At 35.3% G+C, this 20,603-nt stretch overlaps 2 protein-coding genes and 1 long non-coding RNA gene across 10 annotated transcripts; 1 reads left to right on the forward strand and 2 right to left on the reverse strand.

The window, feature by feature from the left end:
• Nucleotides 1-92: 92 nt before the first annotated feature.
• On the reverse strand, nt 93-6,540 carry LOC108204485 (transcription factor BHLH42). Of its 7 annotated transcripts, none has more exons than XM_017373949.2 (9): nt 5,449-6,540; nt 4,851-5,102; nt 3,822-3,918; nt 3,680-3,694; nt 2,435-2,491; nt 2,021-2,338; nt 1,858-1,927; nt 755-1,572; nt 93-438 (listed from the first exon to the last, which is right to left on the reverse strand). In XM_017373949.2, exons 1-9 carry the CDS (start codon nt 5,562-5,564, stop codon nt 355-357), a joined length of 1,827 nt encoding a protein of 608 aa, XP_017229438.1. In that variant the 5' UTR covers nt 5,565-6,540; the 3' UTR covers nt 93-354. The 7 variants fall into 7 exon arrangements, with proteins under 7 accessions (XP_017229438.1, XP_017229440.1, XP_017229439.1 ...); XM_064082755.1 differs by having other exon boundaries at nt 95-438; nt 755-1,569; nt 5,449-6,539; XM_017373951.2 differs by lacking the exon at nt 1,858-1,927 and having other exon boundaries at nt 94-438; nt 755-1,569; nt 2,038-2,338.
• Nucleotides 6,541-11,893: 5,353 nt separating this feature from the next.
• Nucleotides 11,894-20,357, reverse strand: LOC108212369 (uncharacterized). 2 transcript variants are annotated; one of them, XR_010286297.1, is made up of 8 exons: nt 20,218-20,357; nt 19,668-19,743; nt 16,735-19,586; nt 16,420-16,598; nt 16,176-16,262; nt 14,653-14,771; nt 13,322-13,479; nt 11,894-12,316 (listed from the first exon to the last, which is right to left on the reverse strand). It is a non-coding gene; the product is annotated as an uncharacterized LOC108212369 (long non-coding RNA). The 2 variants fall into 2 exon arrangements; XR_001805146.2 differs by lacking the exons at nt 16,735-19,586; nt 20,218-20,357 and having other exon boundaries at nt 19,668-19,868.
• On the forward strand, nt 15,443-17,780 carry LOC108212363 (aluminum-activated malate transporter 13). Its single transcript, XM_017384090.2, has 6 exons — nt 15,443-15,794; nt 15,871-16,011; nt 16,341-16,613; nt 16,806-16,915; nt 17,112-17,255; nt 17,396-17,780. Exons 1-6 carry the CDS (start codon nt 15,530-15,532, stop codon nt 17,714-17,716), a joined length of 1,254 nt encoding a protein of 417 aa, XP_017239579.1. The 5' UTR covers nt 15,443-15,529; the 3' UTR covers nt 17,717-17,780.
• Nucleotides 20,358-20,603: the final 246 nt, after the last annotated feature.

Raw genomic sequence — 20,603 nt, forward strand, 5'->3', positions numbered from 1 at the left:
GCTGAATTGATTTATGATTAAAGCAATTTATATGACCTACAGTAAATAGTAACCCTAAATGTGGTTACATCTGTGCAACTCATAAGATATATAATTTAAGTACAATGTATTTTTGTTTGATATCATCTGCTGTAGTAATAATATAATTGTCACAGGTTGCTTTTATATTTTTCATGAGGTTCTACTCTATGCAGTTATGTGAGCTGAGCCTAAGTCCTATAACAATGTAATAACAAGCAACCCTGAGTGATGACACTGGAAGTTTCAGCCCCTCTCCATCTGAATTAACCTAGTAACTCATCAGGTAAATGCATAGTTATTACTGCGACGTTTCCTCTGTGTTCTACAAATTCTTTAAGGGTGTGACGGAATGATATTCTTCATCGCCTTCTTCACTTCTGTTATGCTTGCCTTCTTCCCATTAACAGTCTCCTTCACCTGCTCACACAAGTTGAACAGATTAAACCAATACTCGATATTTGATCGAGACTGACAGAACAAGTGTGATATATATTGCCAAAGTTCATATCAGTTGCAAATCCTGAATATATGTAAATCACTATCATTTAAAATCTGGTACTAAGGCTTGCATGAGTGTCACTCTATGCGGGAACTGCCTCGTATTTTAAAAATTTTCAGAGGTTTCTAGGTATTGTGATGGATTTTTGCTATGAAGCCTGTGTCGTCCATTTATATACAGTGTATATGTAAATTATTTCGATTCTCAAATAGATTTTGAAAGATAAAAGATTACCTTAGCTCTCAGCTCCGCTACAAATCCACCGTTACTTGAAGAAGAGGAATGAGCAGCCGTGATCTCCATCCGAAACTCCCTCAGCTTCATCATCACATCCAACAACAATCCTTCCTTATAAGGACACTTGATCTCCACCAGCCCATCGTTCTCTATTATGGACACTTCCATTGTCGTTTCCTGCTGCACCTCTGCTGCTTTCACCACTCTGCGACCTCCCTGCTCCACCACTCTCATCTTCCTCTTATCCCTGCGTGAGTCACCCCGGTTCCCCAGTCGTTGATCAACACAATCAGCATCTTCATTCACATGATGTTCGCGTGCCTCCAGCTCATGTATCTTTTTACGAAGCTGCTTCACATACTCTATGGTGTCGCCTAAAATAGATGCCTTGTCCATTTTAGTCACAAAGGGTACTAGTGATCTCAGTATCACAAACCTCTCGTTCAGTTTTTCTCTTCTACGACGCTCAGCCAGCACGTGGTTTGCGCTGAGCTCTTCCTGTGAGGCAGATTTCTTAAGCTGCAGCATGACCGAATCCTCAGCCGTGTTGTCGAGAGATTTGGAGTGGAGGTAAGGGACTGTAAACAGAATGTATTTGAGGAGATATTGAGATGTTCTGTTGGAGTGGCGGTGGGATCTGGATGTCGCGGCAGCTGTGCAGATACTGAATGAGGATTGGGGAGAATGTATAGAATACACGGCCGAGGAAGTGCCGGAACTACGGCCTGAGAAGTTGCGGTTGTGAAGGATGGTAGTGATTGTTTGAGAGTAATGGTTATGTTCTTCCAGCAACTCATCCTCAGCTGTAATAGCTGCTGTGTGATTAAAACACATAATTAATCACTTACCACCAATTTGACTAAAAAAGCAAATTAATCATAAATGTAATCTCAATTGCAATTCGCGTAACCTGAAAATCAAGTGATTTCAATCAAGATTGCAACTATGTATACAATTTGGATTGTAGTATTTCTTAAAATAAGTTCGGAAATATGAGTATTTTTGCAAATTTTCCGTTAGCCCGATTAACCTTTTACGGAACTAAACGAACAAGTTAAGCCTGGTCCATTCTTAAATTTAAGAACTGATCATGTGTGTACCTGTGAGTGGTGCATGGATCCACTTGGACCCCGGAACATACGGGTCTATTGGGATCCCAGGTTGGCTAACCTTAAGCAAGTGAAAATCAGAGTCCAGATTATTGGAACCACTCTCAGGGGAGCCGAGATGAATATTATCATTGGACATATGATGCAACATTACCTGCAATCTAGGCTCACCTTCTATATCACCAACCACATTGCGTGGATCTACTGAACCGAAAGGAGTAGGAGTCCGGGCTGCTTCAGCCTCAACATCAATTCCATCTCCTTCATCATCGTCTTCTTCTCCTGCATCGTCGTCATCATCATTATCATCGTCATTCTCATCATCGTCATCCATTTCAACGAGCCTTGAAGGAGAGATAAGATTCGAGGTGGAGTGCTCGGAAAGAGCTGGCTTAGGTGGATGAGTTGCCTGATTATTGCAGTTAATAAAGTAACTTTTCACTTGTTCGATGAACTCTATCTTCTCTTCTACCTGCATCCACCAAGTTTTCCAAAATCAAGTTATTTTCTGTGAAACATACCGAGCCTCAGGCACATACAGCTTCATTGATGATTCGTGTTGATTTACCTTGTCGGTCGTTCCAAGCTCAACTACACCATCTAGGAGAGGAATGCATACCACAGTCTGCATAAGTATACACAACGATAAACATGAACATTTAAATCACATGCTACTATAAAATGGGTGCTGCTCCCATCATAAGCATGCTAAGGAGGGCGTAATTAGCTTATTGTTTTATAGTTGTTAGATGATTAATCGAATAACCAGGATTATAATAAAATTCTGCCACGCTTTGTTTTTAGTTGGACGGTTGAAATGGATATTTACCCGTTGAGTGGTTTTTTTCGCTGAACAACTAAAATACATATTTTACCTATTCAGTGGAACAAAGCATTGAACATGGTAGAATTTTATTATAATCTTTTATCGTTGGATTAATCATCCAACAGTTATAAAACAATAAGATAATTCTAGAGCTGTTCACGAACCGAGCCGAGCCGAGTTTTGACCGAACCGAGCCGAGCTTTAATTTTTTTTCTGACGAGCCGAGCCGAGCCGAGCTTTTTAATCGAACAAAAATTGTGTTCAAGCTCGGCTCGTTAACTAACGAGCCGAACACGAGCTTGTTCGCGAACAAATACGAGCCAAGCCGAGTCGAGTCGAGTCGAGTCGAGCTAGAAAAAAAATAAGGACAAACCGCTAGTTGACTCTTAAAATAGCTAACCTAATAATTTCAATTTTTTTGAAACTTTGTTTATATCACTAAAATGTATATATGTTAACATCCATACAGTTGGATCGGTAAAAAATATTTTTTAAAATATTGAAACACTAAACTAGGATTAAACACTAGTTAACGGTACTAGTCAAACTTCTACTTGCCTGTTAAAAACCAAATAAAATTATTATTTCCTAAAATTTTGTTTACATCACTAAAATATATATATATATATATATATATATTATGTTGAATTCTGAGTCCAATAACATATATAAATTATAAAAAAACCCCGAAAATATTACATTTTTTCGAGCTTTAACGAGCCGAACTCGAGCCGAACGAGCTCGAGCCGAGCTCGAGCCGAGCTCGAGCCGAACATACTAAAAGCTCGGCTCGAGCTCGTTTACTTAACGAACAATTTTTTGTGTTCGAGCTCGAGCTCGTTAACTTAACGAGCCGAGCCGAACGAGCTCTTAACGAGCCGAGCTCGAGCTTGTTCGCGAACAGCTCGGTTCGTTAAACAGCCCTAGATAATTCACCCACTAGAGCATGTGTACGTCGGGGACCAGGGCAGTAATTTAAAGTATTACCTGTACTCCTGCGCTCTAGTGAAACATCGGAACAAAATCATATATATGCAGAGAGAAACAAATGATTGTAAGTTGATCTTCAATGCATTTGCAGTAGCCAGGAAAATCAATGATTCGTCGAGTATTAGTAATTAAAAGGTACCTTAGCAAGAATAGCTCTGGTAAAGTGTTTACTGGAGGCCTCGTTTGCGCCCTTGAGCCACAAGTGTTGTCGCTTCACATAGGCCTTACCAGGCAACCTATATGTTGAATCGTCAAACTAATTGATATCATGAAATCAAAAATATTATGTCATTTGGAATTAGAATGAGCTAGTGAAGTCATCTTCTTCTGGTGAGTTCGATTAGATATGAATCCCCAGTAACTGCGTTATTTCTTCTAAATTTAAGAGATTATAAGCACTCACAGTTTTTGTCACTTGTATAAATTATAATACCTTCCCATATAAGGTATTATAATGCCAAGAAAATGAAATAGAACAATAATAAGAATATGAATTCTATGATATTATAATTCTTTACATTTGTGATAAATAAAGTACGACAGTGATTCGGGCCAATCAGGCCGAGTTTTGAGGCGGAAATTATTCGAGGTTAATTGAGTCGGGCGAGCCGACTCGTTTAACTTAATCAAGTCAAAATCTCTATCCGAACTTGACTCGTTTAATTTTACGAGTCGAGCCGGCTCGTTTAGCTAAACGAGTCGGTATTAAGGAGTTGGTCGAAGCAACTAGTTTAATTTTACACTTAATCGAGTTTAAACCTCTATACGAACTCGACTTGTTTGACTAAACAAACCGAGTTGAGCCCAATCAAACGAACTCGAGCCGGCGAGCTTCCTGTCCGAATTCCAGCTCTAAAATAAAGTAATAAACCATGAATTATAATTTTTTAAAACAAATATGGCATAAGAGAATGTCGATAAGAATAAAATCTAAAACCCATCAGTATGGTTCCGTCATCCGTGAACATACAAACATACTGGTCCATGACTCCAATGCCTCCTTTCATTATCAAGAAAAATACAGAGGACTTGAGTGTTCGTTTGTCTCCAATAATTTGGTGATGGGACTATCTTGTTTGTAGAGATAAAACAAAATCACGAAAAAGTAATCGAATATTTTTAGATATAAGCATGAAAAATATAGAGATGGATGGTGAAAAGGACTTACCCTACACCAAGAGGAAAAGAGAAAGAGACGCACATGAGATAGAACCATTCAGATTCCGTCAAGTCCTCCGGGGACAAAGCTGCTGGACGCCGACTAGGGTTGTTCAAATCTCCGGTTGAGAGAGAATCGTAAAGCTCTCGCAGTTGCTGACTTCTCTCCAGCGAGGCCTCCTCTGTACTCACTTCCACTGAATTTACCGTCTTCCTCGTCTTTATCGCTCCATTGTAGTAACCATCTCCCCATACCAGCACCCTGCATTCGCACACAAAAATGTTGCATAAAAACATAAGCAGTGGCGGATTCGAAAATCCACTAAGAGCGCGTTCATTTATAAAAAAAATCAGTAATTTTCATCAGTGACAGGTTCAGATATCCACTAAGAAGGGGGCTTCATTTAAAAAAAATCTAATGTTCGTTAAATGACATATTAATATAGACGTAAAAAGTATTTGAGTAAGGTAGACAAAAATTTTAAAAGGGGACTTGTAAAAAAATATAATTTTAAATTATAGTATAAATAAGAAAAAGCTGTGAGGGTGCTTAAGCCCCCGAGCACCCCTTCCACATCCGCCACAGGCACGAGTCGGGATTCATGTACCGTTGTTTTTCGGGGGACAATTGCCAGAAGAGGCTGTAAGTCCAGTTCACCGCCTGCACCGCAGCCTGTAACATGTTCTGATGAGCATTGGATTTATAAGGTGGTGGTGAAGCCATGTTGTACACTTATATAACCACGCTGAAACCAGTGGCGTATGCAGGATTTAAGTCCAGAGGGGGCTGGATTTTAGTCCCACCGGGAAAAAAATTTTTGGGTACATAATATATAATTAAATTTGACATATTATTGTTACAACTTACAAATTCACAATAACACTCTCCTAGGGGCTAGGTGCCATATTTTGAAACCTCACTATAATGTCTTCAACATCAATTGAATTCATTACATCCTTTTCAATATACGCCACCAAGCAGTCATTCATCAACTCATCACCAATCCTGTTCCGCAATTCTGTTTTAACATGTTTCATCGCAGAAAATACCCTTTCCACAGTTGCAGTTGCTACGGGTAAAATCAAAGCTAATTTCACAAGCAAATAAATCAATGGATAGACCTTGTGCTTCTTTACTTGAACTAACTTTTTTGATAACTCAACAAGACCGTGAAGATTAAAATCAAACCTCAAGGACTCAAGGTGATATTAAAGCTGAGAGAGGCAGAGAGGCAGAGCCGCAGAAAGCAAGTGAGAGAGGCAGAGAGCAAGCAGAGACCAGAGACTATGCGAGAGAATCAGAGAACAGAGACTATGCGAATGTGAGAGAACAGAGACTATATATGCTTTTTTCCTTTCCTATGCTTTTTTTTCTTTCTAGTTGACTAGTTCTTAGGTTGTGTGTAAACTGTAATGTATACGTATTGTGTCTAACTATTAATTTAACTATTAGTCTATTACAAATGTAATATTAAAGTATAAAATAAAATATAAAACTAAAATGTTATTAAAAAAGTTTGATAAAAATATTTTTTATGTATTCATTTGACTTTTTGAAAATAATTTTCATTTTTTAAAAATAAATTAGTATGTACTAAAATATTTAGAGGGGTCTAATTTTTTTTTTTTAATCTTGTACACCAAAAAAAAAAAAAAAATAATTTTTTTTCAGAATCCAGGGGGGGCTATAGACCACCCTCGTCCCGTGCTAACTCCGCCACTGGCTGAAACGCATTCGCTTCGAAACCAGCAGTTGAGGCCAAAAAGAAGAAGTGAAACAGAGAGTTAGGGCTGCATGATTGTGTGAAAAGAAAGGGAAAATCTTTTTGAGAAAGAGACTAAACGTGAGAGAGATTGAGAAATGATTGCGGATGGATGAGGGTTAGAGAAATATGACTGGTTGGTCTAGCTACCGGATTGTTATCTTATATAGAGTATACAAACAAACGTGTGCTGCTTCTGAACCGTAGCATCTGCATTTTGTCTTCTTGTTTTCTTCTACACATTTTCGTATCGTATTTTTACCACGAGAAGAGGGGTATCCGCTAGACCGGATCTTGCCTACAAAATTGTGTAGTGGACTAGTAGCGTAATGCATGATTTCAGTAATTTCTGCCACATGATGGCCAGTCAGTTAATAGAGGATGGCATTCTGCATTCTGGTGAAAACTGTATTGAGCTTGACATTTCCGTCTTCAACTGTTTTGAGCTTGACGTGGGTTTAATGGGCTCATGGATGTGGGCCCAAAGTCTGATTTGTCAAAGCCTGTAGCCCTTCACATATCATGATTTTCATTATACGGTATTAATATGTTCATCGGGTAAAAAAAGAAAAAAAAACTTAAAATATTGAATTTTTCATTGGGTGTTATTATAGGGATTTTTCGATTTTTTTATGCTGATTTGACATTCGATTGTTACCGTGAATCAAATTATTCTTTAAATAAACAACAAATTACACGTACTATTTTTCTCGCTAACTAAAATTAGTGTGGTACATGACAGAAGTACTCGTACAAATTGAGATTTGAGAAAGTTTAGGTTTGGATAAATCCCGACAGGATTAGACTGTATTCCGCCTCTGTTCTACGTTTACTTGGTTAAATACATTTGAGCCGAAAATTATAATTATAATATTAAAAAATAAAATTTATATTTCAAAATAAAATAAATTCGAAATTTAATTTATTTGAAAAGTGTTGCTCATTTGAACAAGCTCCTCTGGTTAAAAGTCCACCTACATATAAAATTCAAAAGTTTGTTATATGCATAGTTGTTGGTAAAAGAGTGAGACTGCAACTTTAATTAAATTAATTTTATTTTTCTGAGCCAAATAAATACGTTTACTGTGTTAAAGACTTTTTTTTTTTTTTTGGAACTATACTGTGTTAAAGACTTGAAGTGGATCGATAAGAGAAAATAATATGATAAAGGAATCCAGAACACATACAATATTTGGGCTTCTGGACTATAATAGATGAGATATGGGATCCATCAAATCAGGGCTTATATTATATTGGGTTTCTGTCCAAGGAGGCTTATTTATATACCATTACTCAGGTTTGGGTTGAAAAACACGTTTACTATTCGAAACGTATGAACAATTTAACCATTGTACCAAATTTGGGCTTCTGAACCAACATTGGTGGTTGTCTAATGGAGAAAATTTGACATGGGCCTCAATGACAGCCCAACAAACGAAACTAATTTAAACTGGGAAACTTTTCCGGAACAAATATTTAATGCAACACAATAACAAAATATAATACGAAATTCAAATCAAATTTTAGTCGCACGATATGCCTGTGACACGATCCTTAAAGAGTTTAAAGGATAATTTTTTCGTACGATGATATTTGGCATACCTTTTTAATAATTAGACTGCATAGTTAAATATATTATTTATAATTTATTTTCAATAATAACATATAATTAAAATGGGTTAATTATCAAGTTGGTCACTGAAGTGGGCTTAATGTATCAAGTTGGTCACTGAACTCAAAACGGTATTAAGATGGTCACTGAAGTGGCCATAAATATCAAACAAGTACCTTGAAATATGAGTTCAAGCACTAAAAATATTATTTATAAAGTTTTACACATTATTTTTGAATGTTACCAAAACCAAGTAAAAGGTTATGACTTCTAATATTTATGACAAAAAATTTAGATTTTATCAAGTTTATTTATTATTTATATTTTATTATATAGTTATTTCTTTGTTTTAATTAAAAATAAATAATAAATAAATTTGATAAAATCTAAATTTTTTGTCATAAATATTAGAAGTCATAACATTTTACTTGGTTTTGGTAACATTTAAAAATAATATGTAACACTTTATAAATAATATTTTTAGTGCTTGAACTCATATTTCAAGATACTTGTTTGATATTTATGACCACTTCAGTGACCATCTTGATACCATTTTGAGTTCAGTGACCAACTTGATACATTAAGCCCACTTCAGTGACCAACTTGATAATTAACCCTAATTAAAATTTTAATTTACATAAAAATCAACAACAACAATAATTTTTACTCTCCATTCACTCACCTAAAAATTTATATTAAAAATAAAATTTATAATAAACAGAGAGAATATTAGTATATCGATAAAAGTGTAGATAGTCTAAATGTAAACACAATTGGAACTCGTTTAACCGAGCTTATAACTTATGATTTATATGGTAAGCTGGAGCTTAAAAAATTTGTTTGGGTGATTTTGACTTTCTAATGACTTATGAGTTATCTCCTATCATAGAAAATTCTTTAGTTAAAAAGTAAATTGACATATCAAATATAAAAAATATAACCAACTTCTTGAAAAAATCACACTCCAACCACATCCATCTGTTATCTATAATCTTAGTCAACATACTATGGATGACTATATTTGTCGAACCTGTACAGACCGGTAGGAAATCTGTAAAAAAATTACGTATCATTTATTATCATATTGAACCGATATATTATATTTTAGCAATCTAAAATATTAATGACATACTATCTAAATTATAAACAACCAATATAACCAACACACACAATGGGCATGTTTGTGGTGAAGAAGCAGAACTGGCTTCTGCTTCTTTTGACTGTTTGTATAAAAAAGTAGAAGCACTTTTAAAAAACTGAGAATGCTAACTTCTGTCTCACAGCTTCCGCTTCTTTTCCAAACACTTTATCAACTTATTTACTTCTCACTTGTACTCCGCTTTTTTAATTTAAGCAAGAAACTACTTCTTTTAAGCTAACCCAAACGGCCCCAATGTATTACAGGTTCAGGAAATTTTACCTAATGTCTTATAGGTCCAATTTGTTGAGTGTGTGTCAACCCAAGTCCCACATCAAAAAGATAAAGAAGATTTATCTTGAATATAAGCAGCCAAAGAACTCCATTAGTATGAGGTCTTTTGGGAGGAGTCCGAAAGCAAATCCGTGCGGGCTTGGCCACGGCCAAGAGCGGACAATATCATAATAATGCGGAGTTAATGGGTGTTGCGCGGTCTAACAAGTGGTATCAGAGCGAGGTTATGAAGTTAATCCTGTGGTTGCAGGCTGTAGTGGTGTGATGTGGGCTTTCCAAAACTGCAGTTAGGGGTCTTGGACAGCTTGTGTCGAAAGTCTTCCCGACTAAGGGGTCGGACGGCGTGTCCCGCAAGATGAGGAGCCGATGAGTAGCGGCGGTATAAGAGTCAGAAGATTGGTGGTTCTTGGATTAAGGGGAGATTGTTGAGTGGGTGTCAACCCAAGTCCCACATCGGAAAGATAAAGAAGATTTATCTTGCATATAAGAAGCCAAAGAACTTCATTAGTATGAGGCTTTCTGGGAGGAGTTTGAAAGCAAATCCGTGCGGGCTTGGCTACGACCAGAGCAGACAATATCATACTATTGCAGAGTTAATGGGTGTTGCGCGGCCAACACAATTTAGCCAACGATTATAATCAACCTCATTGGATATGCTCTTAGAAATATAATAATAAAAAAGGGTGATTTATAAGTAATTTATGTATTATGATTTATGAGTAATTTCTATCCAAAAAAATTGGAAAAAAAAAGTCAATGAAAAGGATTATCTCAAACTAATTTATTTCTAATTTTAAACCGACTTGTGATGACTTATTACATAAACAGACGTTTTTGAGTTTAAAGTCGAAAATGACTTAAAAACCCAGATTTCAAGCCCAGAGGAACCGGCTCCGAACAATCTCGAAATTTAATGGATCTAAATATATATTATATTTTATGATAATAATTATATTTTATATTTTAAATATGATCATAAATTATGTTAGGGTTTTTTTTCATAAATACCCAAGTCAAAAAGATTTTTTGCAAAAATACTGTCATTTTTTAAAATAAATTGCAAAAATACTATCATTCTTTTTTTTTTTGGGCAAAAATACGATTTTGCATATGCAACTAAATATGCAACTACGAGCAACCATACTTGCAACTACATAAGCAATTTTAAAAAAAAAATTGTTAAAATTATATTAAGTTGCATAATAAGTTGCATCTAGTTGCAAATGCAGGAAAATGAGTACCCCTGCGGGGCCAGTACTAATATCACGAAGCAATCATAAAATCAACTAAAAGCAGCCACTAAATCAACTTAAAGCAACCATTACGATGAAGAAGATGGATAGATAAAGATGCTGATGAATGTCGTAGTGTTGTGAAGATGCGGAAACGGTATGTACGCACTGTGAACAACAATCTCTCCTTGCTCGGGTGTTGGTAACTCAATCCCAACCGGAATCTTCTCGAGATCGAGAATCAGAAGCAACCGATTCGGAACTATACGAAACCTGATGCTACTGATGTATGAATGTGAACCGAAGAAAGTTGATTGATCGTCAATTGAAAAACGGTCATACTATTGAGATGAAGTAGTGTGTGGCTGAAGGAAGGCCGTGGTGTGGTGATGGGTTTGTACGCGCCCGCTGGGGTTAATAAAGTGGCTAATGGGGGTGGGTGGTTAAGATATTATTTTTGCAATTTAATTGATTATATGTTATAAAAGATAGTATATTTGCAAGATTTTAGAGAATGTAGTATATTTGCAAATAAATAACCAAAAGTTAGTATATTTGGTAAATTCCCATTATGTTAAATTTCCCATGAGTAAAAATAATATTTGGAAGGCACTTGGTTGGGGAAGAGTATATCATGACATGCTTGCATAAATCGGGAATCATAACTAATTAAATCAGGATTTATGGAAATTTATCAGAATATTTTTTTTGATAAATCAAGAAATTTTAGTCACATTAGTAAAACATTTTTAAAATTTTAATCGGGACACTTTAGAACACTGCTGTTTACTATTTTTTACAATACCGTTTTAAGTAAAAAATATACATCATGTTCTCACAAATATAGTGCTATATTTTGCTCAAAAAATCTTTCAGCCAGGACCCATAAATCCTTCATATACAAAGCATGTGTCGAATACTTATTTTCTGAAAAAAGACAAGAATAATTCCACTTTTTACGGAATGCAGTGGGGGCCAATTTTCAAGATAATTAACAATTGTACCAAGCCCAGATACTCTTGTTAATCTCAATTAGCAGGCACTTAAAGATGATAAGATACTGCTGTATGCACAAATATAGTTGATGAAAAAACCTCAAAGCTTAATCATGCAATGCATTAGCAATTTATGGAAAAACAAAGGGAAGTGCCATCAGACAGGAACCTAACTGAGAAATGAAAAATGAGGCTGACAACAAGTAATGGAAACAAGTGATCACATCAGTCGAAAGAGGTCTCATTGTACTCTTACCATAAGATATCCTGCTTATGCATTCTCAGTGGCCTCTCCACTTATATCTTATCATTTGTCTCCTGCAAAATGCAAGACCTCACCTCCATTGCCATTAATCCGAAGCACTCGGTCCATGATGCATCTAGTGAACCGTCCTGTCTTAGTCGACTAGTGTACTTATTCGGTCATGCTCAGTCATTTCATCTGCATAGTCGGAACACCAACACATTTTATTAGGTTGCGTAACAGAAAGCTAATAGGATGAGAGTTTACTGGAGGAAACACAATCAAAGGCATAATGAAGATCATTAAGCTACGAAAAACATAGAACCAGAAGGGTCTGCTTACATTTAGTCAAACAGATATAATTTTTTGGTTAATGCATTGTCATCCACTAAATAGAACAGTAGAAATTAGTTCATGGTATTAGTATAATCTATGAGATAACGACAAACTACCCCACCATAAGACCGTATTATGGACATATTGCAGCTCAAAAAGCTTCGAGAGTGAGCAGCTAAAGGTAGCTAGCAAGTCATTGGTCAGTGTTTCAACAAACCCGTACCAAGTGTAGTACATACATCATGATTCATGCCCACTGGGGAATCGAGAGAGAGTGCAGTATTTGATGTCACCTCTTCTGAGTAGACTGATTTGGACTTTTATGAAAGCATTACTCGATATTTCAGGGCATGTCCACTAAGCTAACTAGAATATGCTCACATTTTGCGGCAAGTGTTTTATTGGTTCTACTCCTAATAGCATTACGTTCATGCCCATTAATCCTTACAAGTTCAGCTCATTCAACGTTTATCTAATGGTTTTAAGAGACCTGGTTGATCAAGCCTAATCCGTGGAGCTTACTAGTTGTTAACTATCTATGTGTCTAGTTACATTCAAGAAAAAATTACAGATGAGCATGTCAGTGAGTTTGCTGTCACGTGAACATAAGCGTTTAGAAATCACTTGTGCAATTCGCTACAGCAAAGTTGCAGCTGAGAATTATCTACTTTAACCTGTTAATATTGAAACACAAAATAACAGCATTCTACTTATGTAACATATGTATCTTGAAAGTAGATAGACTCGGAGTAAAGATAGTTTATCTAAAACATGATCTTAAGCTGATTAACAATTGGGTAAAAATTTGCACCAAACTTTGGATTTACGTACGTGTTTCTCTGTTCTGTTTTCTTCTAATATACGCACCTGTTACGTTCACTTCCTCTCAACATATCCATGACCTGATAGTGAGAACAGAATAAGAAATGTTTTCTGATTGATACGCATTCCTTTTAAAAATCACACTGATGACACATCAGAGCCGATAATTACCCACTATGCGTGTGCCATCAATATAGTCAATCCTGCAATAAGAAAAGTGAATCATTAAAATTGCATAATTGTAGGATTCATAAAATAATGGACAATAAAGGAGATGAAAATCATATAAAACGAAGTTTCATATGCAATGCATGAACAAGCTGACAAATTTCAACAGAGAAAGGATGAGAGAGATTAGTGACCATCTTAACGCACTAATTCTCCACGATAATGGATGTTTTAAACTTTTGTCATGTTATTCAAAATTCAGAAATAACCTAGGACCTTGAGCAAAAGTTTAAACACAGCATATTGACAAGTTTTACCACTAGTATTTACCCGGAATCCAATTCAGCTCGGGTGACCTATCTAAGACCATGTCCCGTGAAGCCTCGAGACACTTAAGTGTGCATATTTGTCCAGGAGGAAATTATGCTCTTCTACTCTTGACCTCTATTGACTAAACTTGACAGATAAATCTTACACGGTTAAGGACTCTTCTTACTTTATCCGAGTTCCAGACTGATGTCTTTCCGTGTGGATAATGTGTGAAGAATCTCAGTGTAAATGGCTATAATGGTGCAAATCTTTGATTTGGACCTAAAGCAAGAATTAGAGGTGAAAAATTAGGTAGAAAGAATAATATATTGTTCCTCCTTTTCTTCCTTTTTGTCTTAGCTTGTAAAATTCATTTCTTCCTAGGGTCAACATCAAAAGAGAACTGCAGCCATCACTTTAACAAATTCAATATCTCTGAGAAAACTTAGTGGGTTGATAAAATTTGTCGTACAACCACCGTACGTTTGCTTAAAATAAGTCATCATTGGACTCACATTTAATAGTACTGCTGTACCCAAAAGAATACAGGATGACGCGTAATTGCACGCATGCTACAAAGCACTGGCACATGAAAATGAATATCTAGAAACTATGTAGTTCAAATCACTGAATGAGAGCACTTCCCCTGACGACTATGGCCATGGCATGTTTGTTTCATTTTATAGTGTCTCGGATAGAACTAATATTTGTTCAGTAAGTACATTTAAACGCTAAGGGATCTATCTGCTATTGATTCAATTATCAGGCAACAAGTAAAATCAAATTGTTTACTTACCAAGGTCTAAAACTGTCTCTGCAGCATCTCTTAAAATTAAGGAGTAATTCTGAAAGCAAGAATTGCTAGTGTAAACATTTAAAGTAAGATAAAACAAACTTACATCATAGGCATGGATAGTAGCCCAACATGATATACCGCATTAGAGCCTTGTGATGGCATCACTTTCTGACTGATCATCATTGGTTTGGCAGATTTATCCTTTGCCATATAATATTGTACCTATACTGATTAAATTGGAGTCATTTCGGTAAATGTCACAGCTAATTGACCATATAGTATGGCCATTCAGAAAATCAGGTTTCAGTGTACATGCATACGCAACTTAATGCCATCTGATACACGATTTTAATGATAGAAAATGTATATCAATTACAATTACAAATACAAACACAAGTAACAAGCATGATAGAACAGTCCAGATCATCAGGATTTTCTTGTTGCTGCATGATTAAGCAACCATTTCTCATATTAATAAGCATGAAAAGTGATTTGGCATAGAGATTCAATCTTGTTACTAGACTTTAGATGTCAAACTATAATATGTGGTGGAATTATCATATACATGTTGTACTACTAAAGTGAAATTACATATGAAGATGACAATAGTAGCTCGGCATATAGCACACATCTGTAATCAAATTATATCCAGAATAAGATACTGACCTGCTCAGGAAGCGACAAGTAATATCATGTCTAGACTCGTGTAATTACAGTCTATGGTTAAAAATGTTGAAGTTTTTTTCATCAGACTGATGGTTAGGTGCGCAAGAGGCCAATGTCCACTTTGCTACTTATGTACAACTAGTATAACGCCCACTTATTATACCTCGTGGGATCCATGAGTGCATATGTACACTGAACCAGAAACACACACATACCCGCATACCTTATAAATATGATAGTTAGCTCACATTTCCTCTAAGCAAAACATTATTTGCTTCAAGAGAAAAGGCAAGAGCAACAAGAAACAGATAATCATGAACTCAACCACAATAGATATTCCAACGGAAGGCCAAACTGTGCTTAACCAGAAGAAGAAATTTAACTTTCATACTTATGTTTCCTCTCTTTTGGAAAAGGCATGCATGGATGACATAAAAAAGGTTATTCACAGTATCAAGCTTGGAATTGCTCTGGTTTTGGTTTCACTTCTCTATTTACTTGATCCACTCTTCAAGCAAGTCGGGGAAAATGCCATGTGGGCGATCATGACAGTTGTGGTTGTCTTTGAGTTCTATGCAGGTCTGTGTAAAGCCGGTATCATAGCATCTATGCTTAACATTACATAGAGTTAAAATTTTTGTCTGAATATATGCAGGCGCTACACTTAGCAAGGGATTAAATCGTGGTGCTGGAACTATTTTAGGAGGTGGATTAGGGTGCTTAGCAGCAATTTTAGCTGATGAATTTGGTGCAACTGGCAATGCTATAGTTGTTGGAACTTCCGTCTTCCTCTTTGGTAAGAAAAAATATCAAGACAATCTTTTGCACAACAATATATAAGTTTACTGTTAGAAATTATTTCAGGATCGCAGGAAATATCTCAGATGACAAATGATTACATAAACTATATATAGTATATACTGAAAATTATAAGTACACATGTTAATTAAAATTTTATACCTGATATCCAAGTCTCCTTCAAACTTGAGCTCCATGTGTGTCCACCTCTCATAAATATGAGAGATCACAGAATAATTTGAATAATTCCTGGCAAAGAAAGAATTACTTGGATGATTATTAGCTATTATTGAGCAGTATAATATATACCATTATAATTATTTCCAGGTGCAACTGCAACATACCTCAGAATGATTCCAAAAATCAAAAGAAGATATGACTATGGGGCTATGATCTTCATTCTTACCTTCAGTCTGGTGGTTGTGTCTGGTGTTCGAGCTGATAAAGTCATGGCATTGGCCCGTGAACGACTCTCTACAATTGGTATGGGTTTCTTCGTCTGCCTATTCACCAACTTACTGATCTTTCCCATGTGGGCTAGTGATGAGCTACACGAATCTACAGCATCCAAGTTTGGAAAACTCGCTGGTTGTATAGAAGGTAACGCATGAGTGAAAAAATATCAAGCTTTAGATAGTTCATATTCAATGAAACATTAAATAGATAAAGCTACAGCATATGAGCAACTAGAAGAAAATTTAGTTTCAGCATACAATCTCACTTTTTAGCCATTTGACTGAAGTTCCTTTACGACAAACACTGAGTAATTTGAGATGACTTTGCAATAACCAGGATGCTTGGAGAACTACTTTAAGATAATTGGAGAGAATGAAAAGCAGCCAAGTGCTAATGTAGGCAGTTGCAAGTCAGCATTATACTCAAAATCAACTGAAGAGTCCCTGGTATTTATTTATATATTATCCAGTGATTAATTCTGATAGATATTTCAAATTTTTTCTGCTTCATGTTTCAAATTATCTCCTTTGTACATTGATAAAGGCAAAAGTTGTAACATATATCAATGAAGTGAAATATTCACCAAATGTGTTAACAAATAAAACTCTTATAGCTTACGAATTAGTTTACAACCTATTTCAGGCCAATTTTGCAAAGTGGGAACCGAGGCATGGAAAATTTGGCTTTCATTATCCTTGGGAAAAGTATCTGCGCATAGGAGAAGCTCTTAGAGATCTTTCTGCGACCATTATTTGTTTGAAAGGATGTGTTGAATCTCCCAAACAGGTCAGTGATACTCAAATCCCTTATCGCTGAAATGATAGTGGCATAACTCTATATATAAACAATTATAAACTTTTACACCGTCCAGAACGATATCTTCATATCTAGTGCAACTTAAATAGTTGATCTCAAATTTTCCACAGCCATCATCGACAACAAGACAAGAACTTAAAGAGCCATGCAAGATTGTTGGATCAAAACTTGTGCAGATTTTGAGAGAGCTGGGTGAAAGCATCATTAAAATGAAGAGGTGCCATGCAACAATCTTGATGTTGCCAAAGCTGCAGACCCTGAGAATGGAATTAAGCCTCCTAAAATCTCCAAAGCTAGAGGAACTAGATACAGGTGAAAGTATCGCCATTGCAAGTTTTATGTTTTTGTTGATGGAGATAGTGGACAAAGTGGAAGTATTAGCGAAAGAGGTGGAAGAACTAGGAAAGATGGCTAATTTCAGCATCAAATAAGAATTGCAGTCGGTGCTGTATATATAAACTCTAATATGCATGAACATATAACCTTGGCAGTCAATTTTGGCATGATTAGCCTGTATATATGTAAGAAGAAACTATATATCCTCACTTGTTCCCTGTTCCTTTCCTAAAACAGAAAGAAGTGAGGATGGCCTTAAAAGATATACATGAGATGATACATCATCTGTGACCGTAATAATAGATACTTGAATAACTTATGAGGTGAGCAACTCTATTATGCAGTTGTTGTATGTGGTGACAGTGAGTATATTTGTTACTTACATGGACACTTTGATGTATAATCAGTACAAAATTTTACTGCCAAGTTATTATTCTCCTAGCAGTCAAATTTGTGCAAAAAATCTTTAACTTTGTAATATTATTTCAATCCCGGATTCCAGTCTAATATTTTAACCTTGTGGAATTGGAATCGTAGTTACTATTATGGTAACAATGTTCCCTCTTTATTATAGAATAATAATGTACACGACCTCACCCACATACTTATACATGTCTCCACTGAGACTCGAACCTTCAACCTCTTGTTACCTAGAGATGAAGATATCCACTAGAACGCAATACAAGGGGACCACCATGCGAACCATACAAACAGAGCCGTGCCTGAGATTTTATGTGCCCTGTACAAAATTTTAGACGAGTGCCCTATAATTAAAATAAAATAAAATAATAAAGTAAATAAAATACAAAAATTAACTAAATATCTTCTTTTATAATATAATTTAAATATATCGAAAATCAAGAGATAAATTACAAGTACATAATTAATAAGATGTAATCATTATAAACAAAAAAAACAATGACATAAACCTATTTATATGTAAACCTCTTTAAATTTTATATAAATATATAATTTAATCAATGTAATTTTATAAGTTAATATTTTTCATTTAATATGTAAACATTGCATGTAGTTATAAAATAAAATAAATTAATCACCTAAGAATTGAATTACCAAAAAAATGATAAAATGTAGAAGTTGTCTACAAAACCCTAGTGTTCACGGTTGTATTATATTTTAATGAAATAAGTAAGACTAGTAGTCTATATTAAATTATTATGATTAATTTTAATATTTAAGATCAATATAACATAACATGTTTTAAGTTTACTTATAATTATAATTGATAATTAGTTAGCGTATATTATTTTTTAAACTTTATTCTATCTGCACTTTTCTTTTTTGAAATGAAATTATAATTATTTTTTCCAAAACTATATATTATGTGTATAAGGCACTAAAAAAATGGGCCCCTCAAAATTTTGGGCCCTGTTCCGTTGAACACTTGGAACACCCTCAGGCACGGCTCTGCATACAAATAAGAAATTTCTAAACTTGCAGAGGCTCTAAAAAAGGGCAAGTGAAAAAAACTATACATAAATACTGCAGTCCCTATAAACAAATTAAAAACAGAATAATTCAGTTTAACTTGGAAGCTCTCTAAGAACAGAATAATTCAGTCTAACTTGGAAGCTCTTTATATCAGCCTTGAGATTTTAGAGAAGTTCTCCAATCACATTGAAATGGAATTGGCCCACATTATCATATACACAAGGAAAAAACAACAGAAGAGACATAGAAATTTCAAGACCATTAAAAAAAATTAGAAGGACAATATATGGTTGATAGTGTCAAAGCAAGCGAAGAAACCAACATATCACACATATTATCGAGAAGTGATAAACAACAGAAAAAGAAAGAATGGGTTATGCGAACATATCTTTGAGAGGATTGGTATTACTGGGGCTCTCATGTACTGTTGCCAGAAGTGATCCAAGAACTACAGTGAAGAGTGTACTTTGCAATTCTGGAGTTTATACTAAAGTTGATCTTTTCGCTATAAGTCTGGCTTACATAATTGCAGTGTTATCATAAGCCGCTACACCGAACAAGCTAGGTTATGACTATAAGAACATATCTCCTTACCCAAATGCTTTCGCCTATGGTCACGCTGCCTGTAGCACGAATCTAACAACTTCAGATTGCAGCACTTGTCTGGGAGCTGCAAAAACCGCAATGTTTGGAACTTGTGTCATTAGGATTGGGGCAAGGGCTGTGCTCTTTGATTGTACAATTAGGTATGAAAATACCCTTTTGATGACTGAATTGAATAACTTAGCATTTATCAATATGTTGTCATAGCAGAAATTATGTAATCCAATAATAAATTATTCGACAACCCTACAAATCATAATTTCTTCTCATCTCTTAAGGATCTGTCCCCTAAAAAGTTTAGGGCTTTGAATTTCAATATGTAAGTTCTAAACTTTATCAATATCATTATAGTCATGAAAATGCTAATAAAAATTACAGGTGAAATTGGAGGAAATTCTTCACATTATATTGACTAGTAACACTCCAGTACCATAGTTTTAAGCTTGAAACGAACAACTGAATCATATGGAAATGCAGCGAAAGATTTATAATTTTTGTGAATGTAATGGAGTAGCTTCAGTTCCAACTATCCATGGCATACCTTCAGTTCCAACTATCCATGGCCATGGGTTTTTAACAGCTACTGAACATAATGTATCTGCAAAACCAAATTACAGCAAAGTTATAATAAAACAAAGCATGATACCAGTACCAGCAGCAGTTGTAAAAGGAGGAAATTAATCTTAGTGACCACTGACTAAGTCACTTTCTTTGTGGATCCGATAAAGCAAACAAACAGATTCTTGGGATTAATAAAGATTTTATCTGATCATACTGTTTTTGAGTGCCTTGCTGTTTTTTAATCACCCGAACTCAGGATTCCAAAATAACCGGACTATAACAGCAGGTCGCTGAATTTTGGAGGTCAGTCAGAGCTGAAAATTGATTCAGTAATTTTTATATATAAGAAATTTTATATTAAATTTT

This window comes from Daucus carota, chromosome 1 (assembly GCF_001625215.2).
Source record: "Daucus carota subsp. sativus chromosome 1, DH1 v3.0, whole genome shotgun sequence".
In the NCBI taxonomy this organism is placed as follows: Eukaryota; Viridiplantae; Streptophyta; class Magnoliopsida; order Apiales; family Apiaceae; genus Daucus; species Daucus carota.

Coding starts and splice junctions, on each gene's coding strand:
- LOC108212363 (XM_017384090.2), top strand. CDS start 15,530: ATGAACTCAACCACAATAGATATTCCAACGGAAGGCCAAACTGTGCTT. Junction 15,795..15,870: donor TGTCTTTGAGTTCTATGCAG/GTCTGTGTAAAG, acceptor GAATATATGCAG/GCGCTACACTTAGCAAGGGA. Junction 16,012..16,340: donor AACTTCCGTCTTCCTCTTTG/GTAAGAAAAAAT, acceptor AATTATTTCCAG/GTGCAACTGCAACATACCTC.
- LOC108204485 (XM_017373947.2), bottom strand. CDS start 5,564: ATGGCTTCACCACCACCTTATAAATCCAATGCTCATCAGAACATGTTA. Junction 5,103..5,448: donor TTGTCCCCCGAAAAACAACG/GTACATGAATCC, acceptor GTGCGAATGCAG/GGTGCTGGTATGGGGAGATG. Junction 1,573..1,857: donor GATCCATGCACCACTCACAG/GTACACACATGA, acceptor TTAATCACACAG/CAGCTATTACAGCTGAGGAT.